Source organism: Panicum virgatum, chromosome 5N (assembly GCF_016808335.1).
Source record: "Panicum virgatum strain AP13 chromosome 5N, P.virgatum_v5, whole genome shotgun sequence".
Classification (NCBI taxonomy): Eukaryota; Viridiplantae; Streptophyta; class Magnoliopsida; order Poales; family Poaceae; genus Panicum; species Panicum virgatum.
The window spans coordinates 50,408,033-50,429,849 of record NC_053149.1 but is presented as its reverse complement, the minus strand read 5'-3'; the positions used below and the strand labels follow the sequence as shown (position 1 = coordinate 50,429,849).

The 21,817-nt window shown below is 47.1% G+C and overlaps 3 protein-coding genes and 1 pseudogene across 3 annotated transcripts; 3 read left to right on the top strand and 1 right to left on the bottom strand.

Moving 5' to 3' along the window:
• Positions 1-1,408: 1,408 nt before the first annotated feature.
• LOC120675880 lies at positions 1,409-4,703 on the bottom strand (annotated as a pseudogene).
• A 6,924-nt stretch (positions 4,704-11,627) lies between these two features.
• LOC120675639 (persulfide dioxygenase ETHE1 homolog, mitochondrial-like) lies at positions 11,628-15,472 on the top strand. The gene is made up of 9 exons (XM_039956843.1): positions 11,628-12,192; positions 13,254-13,382; positions 13,492-13,599; positions 14,292-14,426; positions 14,735-14,776; positions 14,857-14,916; positions 14,988-15,041; positions 15,146-15,170; positions 15,312-15,472. The coding sequence occupies exons 1-9, from the start codon at positions 11,959-11,961 to the stop codon at positions 15,398-15,400; spliced, it is 876 nt and encodes a 291-aa protein (XP_039812777.1). The 5' UTR covers positions 11,628-11,958; the 3' UTR covers positions 15,401-15,472.
• A 467-nt stretch (positions 15,473-15,939) lies between these two features.
• On the top strand, positions 15,940-18,745 carry LOC120676027 (60S ribosomal protein L18a-like protein). The gene is made up of 4 exons (XM_039957240.1): positions 15,940-16,420; positions 17,277-17,355; positions 17,443-17,560; positions 18,458-18,745. Exons 1-4 carry the CDS (start codon positions 16,114-16,116, stop codon positions 18,515-18,517), a joined length of 564 nt encoding a protein of 187 aa, XP_039813174.1. The 5' UTR covers positions 15,940-16,113; the 3' UTR covers positions 18,518-18,745.
• Positions 18,746-19,856: 1,111 nt separating this feature from the next.
• Positions 19,857-21,679, top strand: LOC120676028 (60S ribosomal protein L18a-like). Its single transcript, XM_039957241.1, has 4 exons — positions 19,857-20,030; positions 20,125-20,240; positions 20,346-20,409; positions 21,114-21,679. Exons 1-4 carry the CDS (start codon positions 20,016-20,018, stop codon positions 21,453-21,455), a joined length of 537 nt encoding a protein of 178 aa, XP_039813175.1. The 5' UTR covers positions 19,857-20,015; the 3' UTR covers positions 21,456-21,679.
• The last annotated feature ends 138 nt before the right edge of the window (positions 21,680-21,817 follow it).

Sequence of the window (21,817 nt, the reverse complement as noted above, 5' to 3'; positions counted from 1 at the left end):
GCAAGGACTCGATGTTTGGTTAAATGGATCGATTTCTACAGAGCGAGTGCAACAGATGTTTGGCTTGCTGCACTAGTACATATTGTTCTAAATTAAGATACAAAAATACATACTGAGATTATATTTATTTTAATTTTAATTTACTATGTAACACCTATTTTAACACGTTAAGTCTTAATCTATCATAAAATATACTAATATACCTTTACCTATGCTAATCATTTGCTAATCCTATCATTAGTGTCTTAATATGTTGCACCCCGCCGGCCTGGCTCTGGAGAAACGGACTCCATTCTCGTTCCCCGAGAGCCGAGCTCGCTGGCTCTTTTTGCATGCGGAGGGACAGGCTCGTACCTTCAACCAGGCAACCAAACATCATGTTGTTGCATCCGTGGAGCCTGGGCAAGACATATCCAGGAAACCAAACGCGCCCTAACCCAACACCGCCAGGTCGGGTCTGGTCTGCCGTTGTCGTCAACACGGCAGGGGTCAGGTCATGGCACGGGGACGCATGGCGCGTGCGTGCGCTCGTGCTCGTGGCCTGGCCGGTGACGGTGCGGAGGCAAAACGTAGGATCTGCCGACGGGACTTCACATCATCGCTAGCGGCTAGGGCGAGGGCGCTGTCCGCCTAGCCTGCAGGCTGGCGCAGGGGCGTGTGCGTGTGCTCCCTCCTCCTACCTGGGGCAGCTTTTCCATCTGCTCGCTCGGGCCGTCCTCCTCGGGTCTCCGTCGATTGATGTGTCCCGTGACCATTGGTGCCATGTCGGGGTCGGGCAGTTGGCTATTCCTTCCTCCTGGAGTGCGGGTTCGACATTTTGACCGACCTCTCAAGGATACGCGACCGTTGCTGACTGGCTTTGGCTCACAGCTCACCTGCAACGTTGCACACTTGCACTGCATCTTCAAGCTCATCAATTCATAATCAAATGATCGCGTTTTTTGAACTCGACGAATACCGTGCTAAGTCACTCTGACTAGCATCGATGGTTTTCTGAAGCCGGCAAAGAGAGATCATTGCACACAAGTCTGCTCTGCACTCTGCAATCGAATCAAACAAATGGAATGCCACACACACACTCACACCACGCTCGCACAGCGGGCGTGCTCGTACAAATTAACCGGCACGCCCATGGAGAACACTCCAAGAGTGAGAAAAAAAGGCACACGACAGAACAGAGTCCTACCCTAGATACCTGCATCTCCTGCACAAACACGCGACACACACAAAAAAAAACCCTGAAAGCTACTCTAGTTGTGTTTAGTTTCAAAATTTCTCTCTCCAAATTTCACATTTCACCTATCACATCAAATCTTTTGACTCATGCATGGAGTATTAAATATAGGTAAATAAAAAAATTAATTGCATAGTTTTGATGTACACGACGAGACGAATATTTTGAGCCTAGTTAGGTCATGATAGGATAACAATTACCACAAATAAATAAAAAGTGTTACATTGTGCTACAGTATCCGATGCGACTCTTTTTCCCTCTATTTTACGGATGTAAACACAGCCTCTCTAATGATGGCCGCGGATGCAAGGGGAAGCCGGGCACGGCGGTCGATGATGGAGATCGATCAGACCGGAAGCAGGTGCTGGTTGCAGACTTTCCTGACCTCCCCTTCTTGCCCTTCTTGATCCGGATGGCCCCCATCCTGTCCATGCTGGCGACGAACGCCTGGAAGAAGCGGGTCCTGTTGCCGGCGAGCTCCTGCACCAGCGGCCTGGTCCGCGGGTCCAGGAACAGCGCCTGGTCCGACCCCAGCAGGCCCAGCCTCGCCTGCAGGTTGGCGTAGTAGGCGTGGTCGAACTGGAACGGGGTGCTCACGTCGAAGGGCACCACCACGCGGGCGCTGCCGCCGGAGGACGGGCACGACATGCGCAGCGCCTTCACGAGGCGGGCGTCCATGAGCGGGTCCGGCCGCCGCGTGCCCCGGAAGTCGTAGATGCGGCCCAGCACGTGGACGCAGTGCGCGAAGCCCACGGTGTGCGCGCCGGAGAGCGCCACCAGGTCCGCCGCGCCCAGGCCCTTGCCGGCGAACACGCGGAGGAGCTCGTCCACCGTGGAGTTGGCGCGGGGCAGGCTGCCGCGGACCTTCCCCGCCAGGGACACCTTGCTGTCCTTCCGGCCCTTCTTCACGGAGTAGAACGGCCCACCGGCCTGCGTGCGTGGTTAACAAAGTCAAATTGTCATGGGCTCTTATTGTTGGGCCCAATCCACCAACTAGGCCCCCACTTTTCTTCCTCTCTCTCTTCACCATTTTTCTTCTTTTTTTTCGAGGGATTCGCCATTTTTCTTGTCAAACTCAAACCAATTAGTGTTCTTTGACTGGAAATATTTGGCCGTGTTTGGTTTGGGGTGTAAAAAATTTCGTGAAAACTTTTTGTTTCACCACTAATTTAAAGTATTAAATAAAGTCCAATTACAAAACTACTTTCATAACCCCTCGTGTAAATCGTGAGACGAATCTAATGAGGATGATACTGTAGCATCACTGTAGTGAATTATCAATTAATTACTGTCATTAGATTCGTCTCAAAAAGTTACACTCATTCTTGAAAAAATTTTACAAATAGACTTCATTTAGTATTCCATGCAGACATTCGTTTTTTTTTGTGTAAAATTGATGTGACCCGTAACCAAACACGGCCAAAATTTCAGAAAAAAATTGTGTCCTCAAAAGAGGAAAAATGAGACAAAGTTCCGTACGATTGAGACTTTTGTGGTTCAGGACCTAGCAAGGCAGCGTGGTCCGGAAAGATGCGGGAGCCGATTCCAGGGACAGCCCGCCCGTGCTACACAACAAAGGCGAGGCCAGGTTGTGCGCTTGACTATTGCGAGGGGACGAAGAAGACGACACTTGACTTGCTCAGAGGGTGATGGACAGAGGGCCGCCTGTCAAGCGTGTCATCACCTGTGAGTGTTAGGTCACTGCCGTGGCAGCGAGACACCTAAAAGACACCCCACATGTGGCCCTTAGATTACTCGTGTCGCAGCACCAAATCAGGTGGTCTTGACACGGCTTAGATCGAGGCGGTCTTTAGTGCCCAGCGACCAAGATCCGACTATCCGAGAGGATGCCGAATCTCTAAGCTTAGCCCAAACGGGATTATCCGTTGAGGTTGTCATTTAACTTCGTCTCCCTAGCTACTAGCGGCTAGATCGGGTAATCTATCGTTCGGGCCAAACAAATCCAAGAAAATAAAATTGTATCAGACAGTGAACTACTCGTGTCAGTTAAATTGCCGTTAGGTGTCGTGGACTAAAAGCCCAATCGACCGTGCTAATCTTAATCTAGCTATGAGTACTCTACTGCGATGAATGGTACTATCGAAGAAAAATGGCAGCTGCAGAACCAGAAAGGACAGGATAGACACACACGGTCCGTGCGCGTTTTGTCTTTACGAGTTTACGGTCACGTAACCATGATCAGCGCACCTGATTGGCCTGCTTAAAGAGCCAAGATAAAAAAAAACTGACGACGTTCTCGCATGCCGGCCACCGGCTGCGCCCCTTTTTCCTCATGCGGTGCAAAAGCAGGCCAAAGCAGGTAAACCTTTTCTTCCCCGTCCCCGGCGTCGCCTCGCGTTGGTCCTGAACCTGCCGGTCTACCCCCTACCCTACCGCAACTTTTAACTGGCAGTTGCGTTTCAGTTGCGAGTGCGCTGCTGCACTAGGAGAGCCACGTCGCTTTCGCTCGCCGGAACCCAAGGCTCTCGGGCTGCTCCTGCTTTCGATCGTGTTTGTTAGCCGCAGGTACGTACCTGCTGGACGTAGTCCCGGGCGGCGAGGGCGAGGACGTCGGCGCAGGAGACGACGCGGGGGCACCTGCTCTCGACGGCGGCCTTGGCCAGCTCCACCGTGTCGAACGCCTCCTGCGCCAGGTTCTTGTTCTCCTCCATGTCGCGCTCCACCTTGGACGAGGCGCTGGCCGTCGGGGTCGGGGCGATCAGGATGGACGCGTCGCAGCCCTGCGCGAAGTGTGCGTACGTGTGAAATTACATCAGAATCGATACGCAGGTATGATCAGATTAATTCCAATGGCAAAAAATGTGCCTGCAGTGAGGCACTATTATATGGGCGGCTCAGCTGAACACAATGCAGCTCAAGGTGCAAGAAGTAGAAGTAGTTAGTGCAATGCGGCTCAAATGTCGGCGAGGATCTCCCACTCACTCGCAAGGAGAAGCTTTGCACAATGCTAGCACGTTAGTATATATTCAATGAACAGGAATTGCCGGTCACACGGCGCCGTGCCTCGACGAAGCAGTCGTGGTGAAAGAGGCGGAGCACGGCGGGCCCGGCGGCGGGGAAGTCCCTGTAGCGGGCGGCGGTGACGTTGGCGACGATCTGGTCGACCGCGGGGCACGTCTTGGCGTAGAAGTCGAGCGACAGCCCGTGCCGCTCCGGCGCGCGCCTGGTGCCGGCGGCCGCCGCCTCGGGCAGCGGCTGCGCCTCCCTGGCACGCGCCGTCGTGCCGCCGACGACCAGGAGCAGGAGGAGCAGGCTGACGCGACGGCGGAGGCGGATGCCGGCCCCAGAGGAACCCATGGCTTGTTGGTTATTTGCTATGGCGAGGTAGGAGGAAGCGCCGGAACGAAGAGAGCTCGGAAGCGCCAGAGGGCGACGAGGCGAGCGACAAGGCTGTCTTATCCCGCAGGCCGGTAGCGCGCGCGGGGACAAGCGAGGGAAAGCGGGGCCTTGTTCGCAGGTGCGCGGACAAAACAGTGGAAGGCGAGCGCATGTGGCTGCGGCGGTGGCGAGGTTGGCCGCATCCGCCCGATACTGCGCTCCCGTGACCGTGAAGGGGAGAACCGGCCGCCGGCCGGGGAGGTAATTGGAGCGGTAATTGAGTGAGTTCGAGCATAGTAGCCTCGGCCCAATTTTTACTGCACTCAGCACTCAGTCACAGAGGCGATACTACCTATGCACGTACGGGTATTGATAGTTTGACAACTGTGCGGGAGACTCCCGTACGGTCGATTTTCCGACAATATTTTTTTTCCCGTTTTAAAAAAAAATTTGTCGTTTTTGAGAAAAATAAATTCAGACATTTTTTTATGAGTCAAAAAATTTCAAGTGAAAAATTAGTGGGTAGAAAAAATTTCAAGAAACAAATTGATGAAATAAAAAAAATTGCGAGAAAAATTTTGACATAGAGAAATTTATCAAATGGAAGAAACACAAAAATATACATAAAAAAACTCAGGTAACATTTTTTTTAAAAAAATTGTATGAAAAAAAGAAAATCCAAATGACCAGATCACAGCGAAAGCTCCAGGAGCACCTGCGTCGCGGGCGCTAGCAGGTTCAAGGTGAGGAGCTGTTCTGCAGAGCAGCGACGGGAGAAGCAAGGGCGCGCCACGACGGGAACTGCAGCAGGCACGGCGAGCAGTGCCCCGGGCCTGCGTAGCGCCTCCCCGCCGGTGGCGCCCCTCCCCGCCCCGCCGCGCCACCTCGCCGGCGGCGCGCCCCGGGCCCGTGCAACGCCTCCCCACCGGCGGCGCCACCCCCCTCCACTGCTACGCCTCCTCCGCCCAACTCGGGTCCCCCTGCGCTGGATCTGGGAGGACGAAGAAAGAGGAAGAAAGGGGAAGGGAAAGGAGCCGGAAGGGAAAGGAGGCGGGAGCGCTTGCGAAAAAGAAGGAGAAGGAGTGGTGGGGTCCACCATGTGGTGGAGTAGGTGGAGTCGACCGTGACTTTTGCAACTTAAGGTCAACTGTAATTTCAGCATCTCGTGCACGTACGCAGTCTACCTGCCTGCCTGCATGTACGTACGTACACTGTCGAGTCTGTTAGCCTACCGTACTGGAGTACCAGAAACAACAACCCAATTTTTTTTCCGAGTTGGACACGTGATTCCCTGGGGATTGGGAAACCGTGGGCGTAGTCTGGTCTGGCCGTCTAGGACTGTGGGGTGTGGGGTACGGAGATATGGACTAGGATGGCTGACCAGGGTTCACCTTACCGACGGTAAAGCGATTTTCGCCAACTAGCGGTATCGGTAAACCGGCGGTAAATCGCCGGAAACCGCTAGAAACCGCTCGAAATGACACTTCAAATTCAAAAAACCGGTAACCGTTGTGTACCGACCGGTAATCGATGTTTACCGACCGGTAACCGCCAGTTTTAACCGGTAAACACCGTATGACTTTGGAAAATTAAAAATTTTGGCAGCATTTCACCGTAATTTTGTAAATATCATTACTGATGGTATATATTAAACAATTATATAACATTTACACATACATAGAATAGAAGTTCATATCCATAAAAATAGAAATTCACATCCATAGTCCATATAGATCATCACAACAATAGTCCATGCAAATCATCACAACTACAGTCCATACAAGTCATCACAATCATAGTCCATACAAATCATCACAACCGTAGTCCTTACAAACCATCATCGTCAATATACATAATACATAGTAGTTCACACGATACATACCACATGGAGTTTATTCTTCAGTCTCATCCTGTTGATATGAGCTATTGACATAGGCTCCATAGGCCCCATATGCGCCATAGGCACCATATGTCGCATATCCTTGAGCCTGCGTATTGAACGTGATGAAATTTTGATGAAACAATAAAAATAATACAAACTAGTTGCTAAACCGCCATTTACCTTGCACATTGTAAGCATCTTGCATGTTGGTGCTTGTATAGCCAACATAGGGGGGTGGCAAATAGGGTACTCGATGTGATGATGGATATGCATATGGTTGGTCATATGGATAGTGTGGATAAGTATAGTCTGTGTTCACTGAGCTAGAGCTATCATCGTCATGGGGAATAGAATGACGTGCACTGCTTCTAGTCTGTCGTTGTGAGCTAGGTGCACCATGATCCGTATCTTGTGTGGCATGAGTGAACTGGTCTCTCCCCGGTAAACCTCATACCCTCTCCACCTCCAACTACATCATCACCCCCGCCACCTCCGCCTACATATCCCCCACTGCCAATCCCATCATCACTAGCATCGGTGCTACTGTCGTCACCCCCATCATCATGATCATCATCATCACCGACACTAGGATCAGGTGTGCTGTCATATGTTCTAAATTCTTCCTCTTCAATGTCATCCTGTCTTTTTCCTTTCTTCCTTTGCCGATCCGATGGTCCAACACGTGTCTTCCTCTTACCAACATGTGTGTCACCAAGAGTCTCTTCTGCCCATTCACGTACATCCAAATTCCGTAGCTCTGGAATATCACGTGCAATATCTGTAACGATGGTGCTAGGAACTGGGGTGTCACTTAAATCAGAATCCTCATCCAAAGCCGGCGCTGCATTGGACCTCCCTAGCTCCATCCACTTGCGAATAGCTGATTGTTGCCTATACAATGAGAGGTCCATCATACCGGCAATAGGATCGAAGTCACTTGGCTCAGGTGTGGCTTTAGCACGCTGGATACGAAGCCGAAGGTTGTAGTTGACAAACACCAATTTGTGGAGCTTCTTGTGACCCATCCTATTGCGTAGCTTTGTATGGATGAAGGCAAACGTACTCCAATTTCTTTCACATCCACTTGAGGACACACATTGTGAGAGTAGACGCATCGCTGCCCTCTGAAGTGTTGGTGTATCTGATCCAAACATAGACCACCAACTAGCTGGCGAGGTGGAGCGATCCATTGCCATCCTAATAGCGATCCCTTTCCTTCGCACTCCTACCCTTGTTGGTCCATGGTCCAGTATCTATCCTTGACTGCCGCGGTCCAGAGACAGTCGCTAGGTGGAAATCTCTAAGTCTTTGAGGGATCTGTGTCTGACTCCTCGTCAATCTTGGGCCACCTCCTGAACCAGAGCCACCACCCCTCTCATACCGTGGACCGGCCTTCTGCTGAAATTGAAACTCCTGACGTGATTGATGTAGGGCCTCTTACATATCTGGATCATCTTCCTCATCTTCCAAGTGCACATAACTACTTCTAGCTGCCTCATCGGCCCTCATCTTTGACCTGTTCCCTTTCCATCCTTTTGCCTCTGATCCTGTCAAGCTCACGGTTAAAAAACGTCTTCACTTCAAGAGGGATCGAAGGACAGTCCTTCGCATCCTTCCCACGTTGCGCCAAATGCTCCTTAAGCCTTGTTGCTCCTCCCCCATTCCTCTGTTGATGGCAATAGTTGCACTTCCATCCATTACCTCTCTTCTCTCCATGCTCCCACACCGGATCCGCCATTTGCCTACAACCACGATACAACAAATATTAACACAACTACATATATAAAACTAACATGAAAATATATGTACATATTGCAAACATGAACACACATCTTTTTTATTATAGCTACCATGAACAAATTAACATCTAAATAACATGTATAAAATAACATCTACATATATATGCATAACACAGTTATTAGTCCCCACTAAACCAACGCACAAACACATATCTACACAACAAACATCTAAAAATCAATGTTAAATCAATAAATACTCGGCAAACCATTGCTTACCGGTCCAAAGGCGACGAAAACCGCTCGGGAATCTCCAAATACCGCTCGGTATTAGCGGATCCCGCTCCACGACGGCCACACCGGTGTCTCTACCGACACCGTACCGTCGGTAATCGCCGCCCTACCACCGGAAACCACCGATTTACCGACGTTTACCGGCGTCCGCGGCAGGCCGGCGGCCGAGCGAGCGATTCCCGCTCCTACCTCCCGGCTTCCGCCGCCTTACCGGCGATAAAAATCGTCTTGAAGCCGAAATCGACGGGGATCGCCTTGATATCGCCGGAGCTCGGGCGAAAGGGGTGGAGGGGGAGGGGAAAGTGACTCACGGGTTAGATGGGGCCATGGGGGTGTCGGTGGGGTAGTAAAAAAAGCTAATGGGTTAATGGGTAATGGGTCTTAACGGGTTCCGAATGTTTTTTTTATTTTTTTCGGTGCCCAAATGGTCAAATATTTGAACATGTTCTATATCAGAATGATGTATGTGATCTCTACTTTCTTACCATATTTTTGCGTAATTTATTTCAATTTTTTTTGAAAATTTTAAACTTTGGCGAAATTTTTCATAATTTACCGCCGGTTTGTGTTATCGTCTTTCACCGGTTACCGATCGGTAAGGAAAACCCTGTGGCTGACTGTTGTACTGTACTGTGTGCAAGGAGGTCTGCATGGACGAGTCCTGCTTGTACTCTGACCTCCACCGTACTTTATGGTTAAATCTGGCAATCCCTAATCACTCGTGTCCATAGGAGCACAAGATGAACGAAGCAATTTCCTTCTAGTAAAGTTTATTGCCTTCAATCCTTCATGGTTCATGCGCATGCAAGGCAGCAATGTTGAGCTGGGCCCAAGCGAGCTGCAAACAGCCAAAGCTCTGGGCTCTGGGCCACATTAACTATTGGGCCTAGCCGCCCAGGTAGTTTGGAATCTGCATGGGCTTTTGGTTGCAGGCCCAAGCTTAAACCTCGGGGCTTTTGCTGCTCTATGCCTGTCAAGTTTTAGAGATCCTTCCGTTTCTAAAAAAAAAAAGTTTTAGAGATCCTTCCAAAAAATAGTAGGGTATACAAATACCAAAGATAAACAACCAAGCTGTTGTTTAGTTGCTTGGTGTAAAATTTTTAAAGGAAATCTTTTTATATTGAAGTATTAAACATAGACTAAAAACTAATTACAGAACTCGTCTGTAAACTACGAAATGAATTTATTAAGACTAATTAATCTGTCATAGCACATTTATACTGTAGCAATTTATTATCTAATTATAAACTAATTAGGCTCATTAGATTCATCTCGCAATTTATAAGCAATTTGTAAAAATTGATTTTTTTCTACATTTAATACGTCATGTATGTGTCCAAATATTGATGTGATTGACGTATAAAGTTTTTGACTAGCAACTAAACCAGACCCAAATAAGATCAGAGAGAGAGATAAAGTAGTACTATGAGGTAATGTGATGATGCCCTCGTATAGTTTGTAGATTCGGAAGTTCCATTCATTGAGGGCGTGTTTGGAAGGGTGGTCGTGGTCAGCCCAGCTGAGCGACCAGGTCATGGCAGCCAGAGCCTGGTGGCAATGGGCTATCCATCCTTGTTTGGCTTAGTGGCCCAATCCAGTCTAGGCGTCCTCAGGTGTTGTTTGGGGAGCACCTGGGGAGCAGCCCAACTACCACGGGACGCCGGCCGAAATCGCGCCCAAATCGTTTGTCCTGCGCCGCACGGAGCCGAGCTCCCTAGCTACAGTATTTTTTCGGGTACGAGTGGAACCATACGGAGGGGGTGGTTTTGGCCCCCGCAGGCCGGGCTGAGGGCGGGTAAAGTAGAGCCAAACAGGCCACCCTATCAAACACTCCCTGAACGACTGAAAGAGATGGCACAACCCAATCAGCTGGCCTTGCTGACCAAGTACCCAGGACTTCTCTTTTCCGCACTGCTGGTATCCGCCTGAACAACAAGTGCGTGCTTACTCGGCTAAGCTTGGCCAGATAGCGAAGCTAATCCACTGGCGTTCATGTTTGTTGCCCCATCGATCAGCTCGACTGAAAGGAGTCTGGATAAGGGCGCGTTTAGTTCCCAAAAATTTTCACCCAAAAATTTTCACCTCCCCTTTAAACACATATATGAAGCACTAAATGTAATTAAATAACAAAACTAATTACACAGTTTGGATGTACATGACGAGACGAATCTTTTAAGCCTAATTAGTGCATGATTAGCTATAAGTGCTACAGTAACCCACATGTGCTAATGACGCGGCCAAATGCCTCAAAAGATTCGTCTCGTGGTTTCCAAGTGAGTTCTGAAATTAGTTTTTTAATTAGTGTCCGAAAAATCCTCCCGACATCCGGTCAAAGTGCTGATTTGACATCCAAAATTTTTGGATGAGAACTAAACGCGCCCTTGATATATCAGGTAATGGCAAATTGGCGACGTGCCGACATGCGTGAACTGACAAGCGATAGATCAACATCACAACATGGCACCCACGCGCCTTCTATAATACGCAGACGTCAGGCTTCAGTTTACGGCCCTTTCTTTTTCTTGCGAAAAGCTTATATGGCTTTAAATATTGGGTGCTCCAGAACCACTGTCCGGTATCCTTTTCGCAGTACTGTAATGCATGAGGTCACATCACACTACCTTCCACAGCATGGTTCGTCATTTATCGGATCCAAAGCCTGTCGTTTCTTTCTTTCGTATTCAATCTGCACCCAAAATTTCAAATAACTATGTACAATCAATTATCTTTGGAAAAGATTCCGTGCAAAATTTGAATTCTGGAGGTCTCAACAAGTTGAAAGAACACTTGGCTCTTGTTTAGTTGTAATTTTTTTGGAATTTTGACACTGTAGCACTTTCATTTGTATTTGATAATTATTATCCGATCATGGGTTAACTAGACTCAAAAGATTCGTCTCGTAAATTACAAACAAATTGTGTAATTAATTATTTTATTTAGTTACATTTAATACTTCATGCAAATGTTTAAAGATTTGATGTGACAGAGAATCTTATAAAGTTTTGGAATTTTGGATGCTTGATAGGACGCGAACTCGCCAACCTGAAGCGAGATCTCAACTGAAATATAATTAAATAACGCCCCTTTGTGATTTGTGTTAACTCAGCCCCTTTGTGAAGTAGGCCTGAAAACCTCGTCAGTTTACGGCGGGCCAATTCGTCCCGTAATCCTCCAGGGCGCCCAGGCTACTCCTTCCGCCGCGGTTTCTCGCCCCTTGCCGGCCGGCCCTCTTCCCGGCGGCTCCGCCTCCGCGCCGACGGCCACCTTGCCGAACCCGCCGCAAGCCCCTTGCTCGCACCGCCGCCCGAATTCTTTACTCAACCATTCGTCCGCGGCCCGTCGCACCTCGCAACGCAACCGAGCCACGCCACCCGCGAGGTCCACGACCCCGTCCAAGTACAGCTCCCTGCGCTCCGCTCTCGTCTTCCTCCTCCTCTCCGCCCTATATAACCAGGCGGGCCGCGGGGCAACCAATGGTTCTTCCGCTTCGCCTGATCCCGCGCTTGGCTGCCGCAGCCAGGTTGCCGCGCGCTCCCCGGCCCATCTCGCGGCGCGCGCGGTTAGTGCCGGCTCTCGCGATGGCGGCGGCGTACAGCACCGGGTCCGGCGCGGACAGGAGGCTGCTCTTCAGGCAGCTGTTCGAGAAGGAGAGCTCCACGTACACCTACCTCCTCGCCGACGTCGCCGATCCCGACAAGCCCGCCGTGGTGAGTCCGGCTGTTCCTGTGTTGGGGATTGGTTGGGTACTTGGGTGCGGAGGGCGCTTCAGAGTTCCGGCTAATTTGGCGGTTGAAACTGGATTAGCATTTGCTTGGGTAGTTCACTTTGGTGGGAATGGGTCTGCTCTGCTGTAGGTTGATCGGGATGGCCAATTTCGCCAACAGTAACTTGGACTTTAGTATTTGCCTCGACTTGAAGCAGGTGTAGCATCAGAATGTAGACGCAAACATAAGGTGTGCAATAAGTGAACAAAGCGGCAACATGGTAAACTAATTTACCTCTGAACTGCGCAAGTGCTAGTACACCCTGCCTTTTATCTGTGGCCGTAAATGTTCTTCAGTGATTTTAGACCACTCACATGAATATATTCTGTGTTCGCTTGGCTTGTCAGCCAACCATCAGCACCAGCCACCAGCCACCAGCCAGTCAGCAGTACTGTTCTGTCATAACAAATCAGCACCAGCCATCAGCCACAGCCAAGCGAACACAGCGATTGCAATCAGTGCGGATAGTTTTTTTTGTCGATTCAGAATCTTTAGTTTTGATATATTATGGAAGTGGCTTCAGTTTGTTCAATCGGATTGCATAGATTCAGTAATTCTGGAGCAGTTGCTGACTTGAAACTGTTAATCCTACATCAATGGCCGATTTCAGTACTTAGCTTTTATGACCCACTTTCACTGTTTCACATCTGATTAATCTTAAAGTAAAGGTCCCCATGTTAGAATCTAATAGGAAAACTTGAAGTTGTCTTGAATTTTCAGTATTGTATTGACCGAAGCAAATGAAAGCATTACATTTTCTTTCTATTGTTATAACCTTAAATTTTTTGAGATGTCTGTGGGTTTCTCTATCAAACATTACACCCCAAATCTTGAGACTTTTTAAAGTATATACCACATAAGTAATTAACTATAAACTAAAATAGAAGCAATCGCTGACTCAATTTTGAGCTATAGTTGTGCTCTTTGTCCTTGATTGATATATAAATATATACATTTGGTCAATCCCATGTTCTCATTTAATCTGTTTGATTCTCTTTGATCAGTTGATTGACCCTGTCGACAGAACAGTTGACAGGGATCTTAATCTTATCAAGGAATTGGGCTTGAAGCTCGTGTATGCTATGAATACTCATGTGCATGCTGATCACGTCACTGGAACAGGATTAATAAAAGTAAGCTGTTGCGTTCTTCTGTGGATATTTTGATAGGTTTCCCTTTTCAAGGTAGCAGAGATCTGTTCTTTTTGCCAATACATGGTCAGCTAATGGTACAAACTTGCAGACCAAGGTACCAGGAGTTAAGTCTGTTATTTCTAGAGCTAGTGAAGCAAAAGCAGACCATTTTGTTGATCATGGGGACAAAGTACACTTTGGTAACCTTTTCCTTGAGGTACGATAACATCATAACAAGCTACTTTACTCTGTGCTGCCTTATTCACTTATAGTGAAGTATCTAGTTTCTGTACCTTTTAATACACTGGCACCCCAATATTAAAAAGCTCACCTAAATGAGGATAATATAACTCTCCTATCTTTGATTTTATTGAACTTAATCGATGAATGGTCCTGACCTTAAATCAATACTTTGGAAATTGTTTCTTCTGTAATTTGGAAATCGCAGTTGCTAACTTACTGGAATGTCGTGATGATCTTTGTTATATAATATTTTCCTGTAGTTATCTGGTTCAATAAAAGTATTTTTCTGTAGTTTCATTTTAAGTGCTCTGCAGCACTTAATTTGTAATATGATCCGTAGTTCTACGCTAAATTCACACTAGAATGTGCAATTACATATATTAGGCAGTTGACTTGCATCAATGGTTGATTCATAGAAATGAAGCGATACAAAGTTACATGTTTGATATGCTACATGTATTTTTATTGATTGATTGATGCCTGTGGCAGAATTGAACTGAAAGTTTGTGTCTAGAAATTTAGTGCATTTGTCACATCCATCGCTTTTGAAATATGAATGAAATATTGTGCTGGGAAAAAACCTATATTCAATAGATTGCCTTCAAGTAATTATCTTAAGGCATCGGTAGGTATGGAGTTATGCAAAAATGACATACTCTTTTTCAGGTGCGAGCTACTCCTGGCCACACTGCTGGCTGTGTGACTTACATAACAGGTGATGCTGATGGTCAACCTTCACCAAGGATGGCTTTTACTGGGGATGCCTTGATTATTCGAGCATGTGGAAGGACAGACTTTCAGGTAATCTTGTAGTTGGTTACTGGTTAACATTTTTACAGTGTTTGGTCTTCAGAACCTACAAATAGGAAAATGATAAATGTGATACTTTTCAACTTAAAGCTTAAAGAAACAACATTAGTGTTCTGACATGTTAAGGCCAAGGATAATTGGCTAATATTAGAGACCATAAAATCTGGACTGATTTTAAGTCCACAAGCAAAACACTTTGCAGTTGCAAGGCAAAGTTCATATTCATGCTAAAGAAGTTCTGTTAACCTTAGATGTGTGAGCTTCTGTTGATAGTTTTGCACTTATCTCTGGTGTAACAGGGAGGAAGCTCTGATCTGCTATATCAGTCAGTGCATTCACAGGCAAGCATGTGAAATCTTATATGAATCGATGTAAGACAAAGTATGGATATTAACTAACTGAAATTCTTCTTCCTGATCAGATTTTCACATTGCCAAAGGATACCCTGCTCTATCCTGCCCATGACTACAAAGGTTTCACAGTAAGTGGTGTCCTCAGTATCTTGAAGTTTGTATGCCAATGTACCAGTCACTTAACTTGTGTTATTTGCAGGTTAGTACTGTTGAAGAGGAGGTTGCCTATAACGCACGATTGACGAAAGATAAGGTAATTGCTAGTTTGCTACTTAGGCTGAAATTCTTAAACAGCTAAGAACAATTAATAAATTTCACCTATCAACATTTTTTTTCCTAATCGTTTTTTTTATGCAGGAAACTTTCAAGACCATCATGGATAGTAAGTGCTCCTAAATGGATATGCGGTTATTTACGTATTTTTTTCATACTGAGTACCCACGTTCCATCTGACATGCCCTCTTTGCTTGTTAAACATTCTTTTGAGCTAAATGAAACTGATGATTTACTCTCATCTTGGCAGACTTAAACCTGCCTTATCCAAAGATGATTGATGTAGCTGTACCCGCAAACTTGGTGTGCGGCATCCAGGATCCACCACCGAAGATCTGAGCCGTTCCACTCGAAGCTGGCAGCTGAGGTGTACAATAAATAATCTGTTTGCTGCAGCCTGTGATATTGTGAGAAAATAATTAGTCAATGGATGGTTTGGCCTCTGGTTGTAACTTGCAAGGCACTACTGTCTGTTTCAAAAAAAAAAGGCACTACTGTCATTTGTTTGATGAGATCAATGAGAACGACACTTATGATAAATGAAGCCAGTTTGTCTCTCTGATATCTTTCTGAGACATGTTCTGCACTTGATGCGGAATATAAGACAAAGATAAATATGTCGCACTTCGCACGTCCTCAAACAAATTATCATTGAAGCAGAAAACGTGATGTACATGTACGTGAAAATGGCGTGTGCGGAAGCTCATCATTATTTCGTTGCAGCTATACGATGATGACATCAACATTCCAGCCTGTTTAACTTCGACGGCATCTGGCTCAATAAAATTATTAAAATGTCAGAGACAAAGGAAAAAAAAAAGGAGCAGGAGAGGTCCAGGCTGGAGCCACACGTTAACCATGTCTCCTTCCCAAATCAAGTCGTTAACCAGCATTCCAGCACAGCAACGCGCTAGCTAATCAAATCCCACGTCTCCTGCTCGTGGACGGCTTGGACGCCCTCGTCTCTTTCCTTCCTCTCCCCTCCCCTCCCGCGCCCCCCTTCGGCAATTCCCAACCCTAAAACCCTTGCCACCGCAAGAGCCAGTCCATCCATGGGCGGCGAGATGCCGGACGCCGACGGGAAGTCCCGCGGGGCGGACACCTCCTCCGCCTCCTACGGGTACCCGCCGTCGGCGCCGCCGCAGCCGCAGCACCAGTACGGCACCTTCGGGCCCCCGTCGGGCGGCTCCGGGGCGTTTCCGCAGCCGGCGGTCGGGGTCCCCCAGCCGGCGCCGCCGCCCGGGATGCAGCACTACCCGCAGCCGCCGCCATCGTCGTACGCGGTCTACCCGCCACCGCCGCAGCAGCCTTACTCGGCTGCCGCGCCGTACTATGCCCAGGGTTACCAGGCCGTGCAAGGTACGGGGAATCCTAATCGCGTCTATGATTTGAATTCTGTGCTTCTTTTGGTGGATTCATTTGATTGGATCCATCGAGACTTTACTCATTTTGTGGCTGGTGGTTGATCAAGTACAATTTTTCCAAGCCATTGGAGCAATTACATGGAGGAAGCCTTGTTAAGCTCTGCTCTATGCAGAGCAACGTGTTTAGTAATTTAGAAATGACTTAACTAGAATGAACCTGATACATGGTATAATAAAAGTCCCCTCATGTGGATAATTTTTTGATCGCCTATACTTATACTGACGTGGTCACATGGCATCTACTATGCCCTATGATCATGCAGATAATTTTTTTTGAATTTCCGATGCAAGCTCAAAATTGATTTGCTTTTGGTGGTATCCTTCCCGTTCTGCCTACCTGTATATCTGAATCAGCAGTTCCTTCTGCATCTTTTCTTTTTTCCATTGCTACTCCAAGTTGCAGGTCATTGGTGTTCCTCTTGCCAAAATTAACGGTTGATAGAGATCTGTAGTTCATGCCATTTTCTCATTGAAGTGTTCTGGAATGTTGGACGTAAATGGGCAGGAAATTTGATGTGCTGGAACAAACATTTAGATGCAGAGTAGTTGTTTTCTGTATGCAATATAAGGTCAACTAAGGAATACATGAGTCTCTTCTGTCACAAACGAATTCAACTCTACAAATAAATGCATATGTGGGAATGGTCCTTTAACTATGCAGCGTGTTAATAACATGAGTTAGTCAATAATTCTTGCTTACAATGTTCATTGGCACAAGATGTAACATGAATAAATAATCTGGGACTCTGACCTCACTTGGCTAACTGATTTTGCGATTTTGTGTTCTGTAGGTTATATTCCTGTTGTTGAAGGGAGGCCTGTAAGAATGCGGCGTCTTCCATGTTGTGGCCTTGGCATGGGTTGGTTTCTGTAAGTTTCTCTGAACATTTATCATCTTGCATTTCATTTCTGAACTCATTGAACTCTGTGGAACTGATGTACCACTGTTTGGTAAAGGTTTATAATTGGATTCTTCCTTGCTGCCATCCCATGGTATGTTGGAGCTTTTGTTCTGATTTGTGTCCGAGTACATGATTACCGGGAGAAACCAGGATACGTTGCTTGCACTATTGCTGTAAGTCTTTTCTAGCAATGCATTGCTCAGCACCCTTGTCATCTTGTGTTCCCTTAAGCTATAACATTTCTTTCCCTTGTGGATTGCTGGTCAATAACATGTCACTTGTTTGGGAGACTGAAAGTGCAATATCAGTTTTTACTGCAGTTTTTCATGCACGAGCAACGAAGACATCTAAATCCTGTTGGGTCATTCTGACATTGAAATTTCACCCTATAAGGGTGTAGGAGAAGGGTATTAAAATAAATCGACTTACTACAGCTTGAATATGAATAGTTGACTAATTTTGCATCGCCCTTTTCTTTTATCAAAAAATGCTATGAAGGAAAAATGTATGTCAAGGTAGCTTTTGATATCTCAGTAATAGGATGGAAGCATCTGTCACTGTCAGTTGAACCAAGACCCTGTTTGTTTTCAGGGGCTTCTTTGCAACACATATTTAGCTAGTCACTGCACTGATATGGTGAAATCAGTTGTTAATACTTCATTGTGTAATGTTTAGTGAAAGGGCTTGTAGCTCAATGGTTGCAGCGCTCTAGTAGCCCCTCTCTGTGTCTCCCCCCCCACAGAAGTGGCAGGGTGCTGGTCTGTGGCACATGTGGTTAGTTTAGGCCCTCCTATCAGGGGTAGTTGCAGTGGTCGCCAACCCAAGGTCATGGTTGGCCCAGATTACGGTGCGGTCCTAGGGGCGAGGCCATGGTTCGGGGGTTTCTCGACTGGTATGGCTGGGGTTCTCTGCCTAGAAAGCCGTGGGGGCGGTCTTTCCCCCACCGGCTAAGTTTTTTTCCTATTGTTGTAATTTTTAATAGCTATGTTACTGTTCTGTTTCTTCAATTGCAAATGAAGGCACAAAGGTTGAGCTAACTCTGCCCCCAAACTTTCTGGTGTTATAAACAGGCCTCACTTGCTGCAATTGCTGTGCTGCTTGGTGCCACGAAAGGAGCTGATGTGTGGTGAGAACGCTTTGGATGGGCTAGCGTTCTGCCTATGTAATTTGTTCATTATTCGCCTACTTTGTTGAGCTGTCTGGGTTGTACATGTATGCATAGAGAAGATAGGGCGGAACGAGACCAACGTACCCTATAGCACATTTGTAAGATGATTGGTGTCAATGTATTCTCACATTAATGATTTGATGTAAAGTTGCTTTCATTCCATTATGTTAATATTACCTGTAGCCCTGGATGGAACTTTTTGTCATCTGATCTTGACAGAGCTTCGTCGTGTTAGCATCGCAGGTTTCTATGCTCTTCTGTGTCGTGCGTGCGTTTGGCTGCGATGTGAATACAGGACACCCACCGCAATGGTGAGCTCGCGCAGGGGAGGAAGGAGCGCACTGGTGCATGGGAAATTAGCGGCGGCGCGCCGGCTGTCGGTTCTACTGGCTAGTTCACGACACGATGGAACAACGGTCAATTTCCAAGCAAGCTCGAAGCATCAGAAATTTGATTACCAACCGAAAAGTAAAAAAATCGACTTATGTACAACACTTTCTGTAGTGTCACTAGTCGTGAACTTCCCTCTATCGGACCAAAACCAACATAGAATAGCGAAAGAGTACGTAGCTTAGTGATTATAAGAGGCTCGGTAGCATCTTAGATTCTGGTTCGACTTTTTGTAGGAATGTTTTCAGTGGTAGGTGATGTTTCCGTCAACAGCGAGGTGTTTGTGGTAACTTTGTCAATCTTGATAATTTACCGGCTTAGTCTTTGAAGATGCTAGGATTTGCATGCGTGTGTTGTTCATAGGCCTGATCATCTGTCGGGTCGGGTTGAGATCGGGTCGGGTCACTTTGGGTTTCGAGTCAAAAAATGTTGGCTCATGCCTGACCCATGACATGGTCGGGTCAGGTTTGGATTGGGTCGGGTTGATTCGCAATTTTATGTGTAATTTTCGGGTTGGGTTGGTTTTTTTTTGAGTTTCGGGTCAAATATTTCGGCCTGTACCCGACCCGTCACTTGGTCGGGTCAGATCGGATCGGGTTTTTTTCGGGCGGGTTGGGTCGGATTTATCGGGTTGGATGGCCCGTGATCAGGTCTAGTTATTTATAGAATGAGTGTGCATGTGTTGTGAGTGTCTGAGTTATACCGTGTAATTTAAAAAAAACAACATAAAGTAGTCATTTTCTTTCAAAAGGAAAAAAAGAGTAGTAGTTTCCAGTAGAAAGTTTCCCCGTTATATTCTCCGTACCCTTGCTTGCCTGGCAAATATAACAAGAACAAAAAAAAAGGGCAAAACCTTATGGGCCTTGTCAAAAGAAGAGGAAGCCCGAACATTTTCCTCAAAGAAGGGCGATGTCAGAGGGAACTATGGCCCATTAGGGTTTACAGCCAAACTCGCCACCTATAAACGCTCCTCTCACACCCACGGGCGCCGTCTTCGCCCGCCGCCGCCTCCCCCGTCCTCCTCGCCGCCGTAGACTAGGTTAGGCTAGGGTTTCGACGAGCTCGCGGAAATGGTGGCCTTCAGGGTGAGTGTCTTTCGCTCGCTCCGTCCATTCGACGGCGGCAGTTCGAATTTGATCCGTGCGTTTGATTGATCTCCCTGCTGTCGCGCGCGTGCAGTTCCATCAGTACCAGGTGGTGGGGCGTGCGCTTCCGACGCCTGGCGATGAGCACCCCAAGATCTACCGCATGAAGCTCTGGGCCACCAACGACGTTCGCGCCAAGAGCAAGTTCTGGTGAGCCGTCATCTCCGCGCTTCCTCCAGATTTCCTTGTCGGAGGCTTTCTTTGTTCCTCTTCGATCAGGGTTGGCAACTAAAGTGCGGCTCTACCCGTGCGCAGGTACTTCCTGAGGAAGCTCAAGAAGGTTAAGAAGAGCAACGGCCAGATCCTCGCCATCAACGAGGTACGCCTGCTTCTGCGGTCGGCATGCCCTTTTTAGCACACTAGATTGCTCCATCTGAACCTGCCGTCCCATCGCTGCTTGTTTAGTTCTTGCATCTTAAACAATTTGTGTATGTCCGCTATGTTCTGGACGCCCAGCCTTGTTTGTCCCCCGTCCTGATGTTATTGTGACCTATAGCAAGCGATATATACGGGTCAAACTTTGACTGAGGTTGTAGCTCAGCATTGCTGTTGTGTTGATTCGATATTATCCTGATGTGTACTTACATTGCACTGAGCTATTTGTGCATGCCATTATCGCTGCTACTATCTGATTTTTTTTGGAGTCTGTTCTCAGTGCCCTCAGCTAGTTGTATACTGGCACCCGACATGTATTTCTAATCATTTCCTTTTATACAATAAAGAACATTTTGAAGGATCAATTTAAGTTTTTTGCCATCATTCTAGAAAATGAGAATTCTTGTCTTAATGTCAACTAAATATTGTTGTCTTGCACAGTTGTTTTTACTTACCTTTATGGCTTTCTACAGTCATAGATGTGTGAGTGTTTATTTGAACTGGATTGGTAAGGATTGTCCTAGATAGATGCTGGCAACTCCAGTGGGTTATGGCTCGAGTCTTTGATTACACATTAAGGTTATGTTTGTTAGTTAATTTTCCTGACATGCAGGATTTGCCCAACAAAAGTTCTGTATGTTGTGTCAGATCTTCGAGCGTAACCCAACTACGATCAAGAACTACGGCATCTGGCTCCGCTACCAGAGCAGAACCGGCTACCACAACATGTACAAGGAGTACCGTGACACCACCCTGAACGGTGCAGTGGAGCAGATGTACAATGAGATGGCTTCACGCCACCGCGTGAGGGCCCCCTGCATCCAGATCATCAAGACCGCGACGGTCCACTTCAAGCTGTGCAAGAGGGACAACACCAAGCAGTTCCACAACTCCAAGATCAAGTTCCCCCTTGTGTCCCGCAAGATCAGGCCCCCAACCAGGAAGCTGAAGACCACGTTCAAGGCATCAAGGCCGAACCTGTTCATGTGATTCAGCTGTGCCTGTGTTGTGGGTCAGTGTTTGGGAGCATAAGAGTCCGTAAGTTTTATGTTTTAAGTTTTGACTTGCTTAGACCTCAGTGGTTGATGATTCATCTCGTTTTGAAACGTGCTTGGTGAACCATTTGAGTATCCAATTATGAGTAGTTGGAAAGACTTCAATAGTACTGGTGATATGTTCGCAGACGGTCTGTATTATTTCCATGATTTTTTTTCTTTCTGTTGATTATCACGGCACCGATTGTGTACGAAAGAAACCGTATAATGCTGGGATATACGCGCACCAGCATCCGTTTGGAATCCTCGGTGGCTTCAATGGTACTGGCTCTCTGGCCGTGGTGCACGGGGCAAAAT